General features: G+C 37.1%; 1 protein-coding gene across 2 annotated transcripts in view; it reads right to left on the reverse strand.

Annotated features, from left to right (window-relative positions):
• LOC138045065 (ubiquitin-protein ligase E3B-like) overlaps positions 1–5,000 on the reverse strand; it is a 26,854-nt gene that overhangs the window by 18,214 nt on the left and 3,640 nt on the right. The window contains exons 4-12 of one of the 2 annotated variants that reach the window (XM_068891427.1): positions 4,799–4,863; positions 4,629–4,691; positions 3,414–3,518; positions 3,216–3,263; positions 2,823–2,874; positions 2,545–2,630; positions 2,094–2,176; positions 364–469; positions 101–221 (exon numbers count right to left, since the gene is read on the reverse strand). In XM_068891427.1, coding sequence (XP_068747528.1) covers positions 101–221; positions 364–469; positions 2,094–2,176; positions 2,545–2,630; positions 2,823–2,874; positions 3,216–3,263; positions 3,414–3,518; positions 4,629–4,691; positions 4,799–4,863 — 729 coding nt within the window. The remainder of the gene's footprint in view (positions 1–100; positions 222–363; positions 470–2,093; positions 2,177–2,544; positions 2,631–2,822; positions 2,875–3,215; positions 3,264–3,413; positions 3,519–4,628; positions 4,692–4,798; positions 4,864–5,000) is intronic. The other variant, XM_068891428.1, reaches the window with a different exon arrangement.

Raw genomic sequence — 5,000 nt, forward strand, 5'->3', positions numbered from 1 at the left:
TTAAGAATAACCTCATAAATAACATTTGCCATGTCACAGTACTTTTCACAAAATACATTCCTGTGTATTGTTGACTTAATGGCACAATGTCAAAGCTCACCTAAGAGACACAGAGAGTAACTACATTCCAGTGAATTCAAAACAATTCTACTACATTGCTCCTCCTGAAGAAATGACAAAACCCTCTGATAGATGCCATGAGTTTTTAGTGGTTTGAAACCCTGTTTAAATACAGAACAAAAGAAATTAAAACAATGACATTCTGAGGCAGTCCAGAACAATGACACCTGTGAAGAGAAAATGTGAGGAATGGAAGATGCACAAGTCACATAATGATGGTAAACCTGAAACATTGATACTCACATCAGGAGCTTTTGTTGAAAGATGCAAAATGAGTCCCGGAACTGAAAGTATATTCAGTACATACAAACTGCAGAGATTGTCAGAAAACTTGCTGAGAATTAGTGGCCTAGGCAAAATATCAATAACCACAAAAAAATAACGATCAATTCAAGGAGCCAAGCAGAGTTTGCACTAAAACTGACATGCAGTCAACAGGAAAGGTATTACTGGTACTGAGAATTCCTTGTGACCTCCTTGGTGGCTGTCTATTAAGACAACTGAAGATACATGCCATCTCTCCAGGCATGTTCTCACAAAAATTGTCTGAAATGTCATCTGTCTTCTTGCCCAAACCCACCGGAAAGGTGCCCACCACGCCCCTTCCAGGCAGGTTTGGATGACAAGATAAATGACATTTCAGACTATTGCAAAAAGTTCACAGACATGTTTGCTGTGATAACTGAGACTGACTGTTTAAATGATGACTATCTAATAATGGAAGGCATCTAGGGAATCAAACAAATTTAGCTATGCAATTTAGCTTGGTCATAGACTGCAAGCAGTCGCTCCTTTGCTGAAAATTCTGCAAAGAATGCAACACAACCGATCCAACAAGGCGATATTCAGGTGGCAAAGCCGCAAGTAGCACTCACACATTGCCACGTTCTATCAGTTGTTTTGCATTCTCAGCTGGTTTTTCAGCAAAAGAGAGACTGCTTGCACTGTAGTAACTGTGATATTATCATCATCATGTGAGACATTTATGCAGCACTTAATTGCATTAGTGTGACCATTAATGGAAACTATTATCAACTTTTTTCAGTATTACAGATAGGATTCACAGAAAGACTAAAGGACCGCAATAACCAGAACTCCATGCCCTTCTTTTTTCAAAAAGTGTGTGGTTTCTATAACCCATTGACTCCCAAACAACCCATCATCAAGGAGTAAAATCGTCTGGCATTAGACAGAGTAAAAATTATCAATCTCACTCCTAGGAGTCAATGGGCCTTAATTAATCACACAGCGGCCATGTTGTCAGTCCCAAGGAATTGAAAACTTTTGTTTTGCCCTGGCAATGAAACTCGTTCCCAAACATTTCAACTTGAGACTTGGGGGAATTAAATAGATCGATTGTCTATGGCCAATATGGCTGCCACACAAATAAGGCCCATGGGATAAGATCCCATACGAGAGACCAATGACTTGCCCTCCCATCCATAGACTTAAGAAGTCTACCCACTCTCACCAACGGTATTCTGATGCTCAAACAAATGGCCTAGTGACAGCCAATTAAAATTTATGCAGGACTATATCAAAATTCCCAAAAGGTCAAAAAATAGAGAAAGGACATGGCTAAAAAATGCTGAGCTAGTAAGTCTGAGAAGTCATTTCAAATCCTCAAGCCAAAAGTCCTGAAACTAAATCTAGTCCTTGGCTCTCAGGGCTCTCAGTGGTTTCAATAAGTACCGACAGCCGACAAAAAAAGCATTGGCATATTTCCACTAGGAAAAGCCAGCTACTTTTTATTTTTTATTTTATTGTTTCAAACTTAAGATTAAAATCCATTTTGACAAGGACAAAATCGACTACTCTACTCAAACCAGCTGACAAGTTCACACTCTTATTGAAACCCCTTGGCTCTGTATCAGACTTTCAAACAGTGCAGATACAGAGATCTTTCAAAAGACTATGGAAAGTGCTCAGTTACAACGTAATTTTAAAAGATATGATATTCTGTGAGGCTTTACCGGAGGGATAAAGTGATCACTGCCATAAAGGAAGCAGACTTCAGTGAAGGTTCATGGCATGCAAGACCAGACATCAATAAATCCTTCAAGCAAGAGCAAACAAAAAAGATTTGTATTTTAGCTTCATAGCAACTTAATTGTCAGTAGTAAAGCATGATTTTAAATGTTTCCAGGGTGACATCAACCCTTGACTGTTGGCATTTTCTCAAAGTTTCTCTTTTTTTCAAGCCTAGTCCTTATTAGTCTTTCATATCAAGATAGAAGTGTGAACAATATTTGGTACAGTTCCTTCAAAAACTATGGTGTCCACTTTGCTTCGCCCTTTGTGGTGGTGCAAGTCGTGAAATCAGTCATCATTAACTTTTATTTCACTAATCTCCCAGTTTGAAAACAATGTCACCCATTTAACTTTACACTAACAGGGTCTCCACAGTGGTCTTTTGTCCAATACCTTTAATGAAGGGTAGAGTCCTTTAGTATTCAGATATCCCAGAACATTGGCACAGAGTTGTTGCAAGCTTGGTCGTAATGCTTCTCCTGAAACAGAAACATGCCACAGAAACAAAATTTAAGTAAATTATGATCATTTCCTTATGCCAGTAAATGACACATACACAGCAGTTTCACATTTGTGATCAACTAAATATTGCACAATGGATAACCCACAAGGACACAACAAAAACCAGACACTATTAAAGAACATCTTAAACCAAAGTGTTCATCATATACCTCCCTTAATGGTAAAAATCTTCCAGTTTGTGCAGTCAGTAAAAATAATGAGCTGCAAGAAAGCATAGACAAATCACAAAAGCTAATCAGATACAAATATTAAAATAATTGCAATGAGGGTAAGTCTAATATTTTTAGTGATACAATTCAATGCATTATTATGAACATTGGATTGGTTCAATTACACCAAAACGTTGAACCAGGGATTGCTGAAAACAACTCCATCTAGTGATCTGAACAGGACTCAACCCTCAACCCTCACCTTTAAATCTGGAAAACCAGATTTACAACGGTACCTAATACCCCATAGGTCCTCAAGGGCAAGCCATCTACATCTCCTAGAATCTAAAATTAGTAATAATTTGCAGAGAATAAATTAAATAATTTTCATACCATGTTCAAATATATGCTGATCTTTTTTGCTTCTGGGGAAACATTGGGCTGCAAAAGAATCAAGACTTAATTTACACAACACAAATAGAAGTCGTCAGAAGAGGTTAGCCTAAACCCTAACCCTAACCCTTGGAAGAAATATGGATAAAGAGTGAAACTTTTACAGTAGAGTGAAAAATAAATTGAATGCGGTAGTACCTTTAAATTACGGAGTAGTTTGCAGCAAATCAGTAGAGTATGCTTAAGCTGCTGTAGCCACAACAGGACAAGATCTTGTGACAGAACAATAGACACATAACATGCCTAATAAAAAAAAAACAAAAAAGCTGAGCACAATGATGTGGTGGAAACTCGTAACTTTTAATCTTTTTCTTGATGGATACACTGTTGAACTATGCAAGGCATTTTTGGCCTTCTTCATATCCACTGTTCGACACTAAGGCTTGTCGTCTGTGGGAAAGTAAACCAACTCTAAGACTTCCCTGATTGGGAAATCAGAATTTTTGTTTGACTAATATTTTGTGGAACAATTTGATTTGCAACAAAGAAAGTGACTAGTAATATGACATAGTCACTGCAAACACAACATCTCTTTGCTGTCATTTATTTTTCTGTCAAAAGTATAATGGTACAACCTCAAAAGAGATTGGAAGGAGAAACAAGTTTGTAGCCGCCATCTTTCTCTGCGCGAAAAGAATGTTTGTTACAATCAAAGCCAGTTTTTGCATGGCCAAATATGCTTCGATACTTTGATATCGAACAAGTGCACAAGAAAATTCTACCTTCTGTAATGCAATTTCAACCAGCTTTAAAAAGCGTAAAAACGTACTAATCGGGACAAATGGCATTTAATTCAAAACCATCCTAACCTCATCGAGATATTTAAGGAATAAGCAATCTCCCTTGATCTCTTATCGCTTAAAGATAATTATGATTGTAAAAGTTAAACTGTGAAGGCTACTAGAACATCATGGACACACGATGGACATTTTTACAGGCCTCCTTTGAGTTTTAATGGGCAACAGGTCTTTAGAAAATGGGCAACCAAAAAAACAAAACTGGTTGCCCTACATGTAAAGGGCAAATTAGTTTGAAAGTAAGTGTTGAACACTGACTTGTGTTACGAGAATGAGTAATTTGCCTGTTTTTTTTTTTAATTTTAATTGAAAAGGGAGTGTCAGGAGAAATGGTCCCTACTGACACTTTATCATTTCAAACTGATCTTCAGATTCCACATGAAAAAGTTCATCAACTAAATCAACGAAAAAAAATTTTCAATCATAATGAAACATAAATAAATCAACCAATCTATTTTAAGCGCTTTGAGCCCAACAGAACACAATCTAACATTGCATATAAATAAACAAGCAAACAAATCTGTTGGTGTATTGTTAGGGTTATTGGGACAGGTACCTTTAGGTCAGTCTGTGTTGGCTCCATGCTACTTAGAACAAGTCTACAGAATGATTCAAATCTCTGCAAAGGCAGTAGAAACATTAGTCATCTATGGTGCTGTTGAAAACAATTTGAGCAAAAGAAAAGAGCAGTAATGCAATTTCCATTTTATCATAAAATTGTGTCACCTTTCCATCCTCTTTAAACTGGAAAATGAAAAGAAATTTTCTCGCAAGGTGAAAGGTATCAATAGCTGCAAGAAAATGTTTCAATACTTCAGAGGAATTTAAAGACGTCAATTGTTCCTAGCAGGATGTCAAGGCTAAGCCCAACTTGGGGAATTAGTCAGCATTGATTGCTGGACTACTGTGTGGTAAAAACCTAATATGG

This window comes from Montipora capricornis, chromosome 4 (assembly GCF_036669925.1).
Source record: "Montipora capricornis isolate CH-2021 chromosome 4, ASM3666992v2, whole genome shotgun sequence".
NCBI classification, from domain to species: domain Eukaryota; kingdom Metazoa; phylum Cnidaria; class Anthozoa; order Scleractinia; family Acroporidae; genus Montipora; species Montipora capricornis.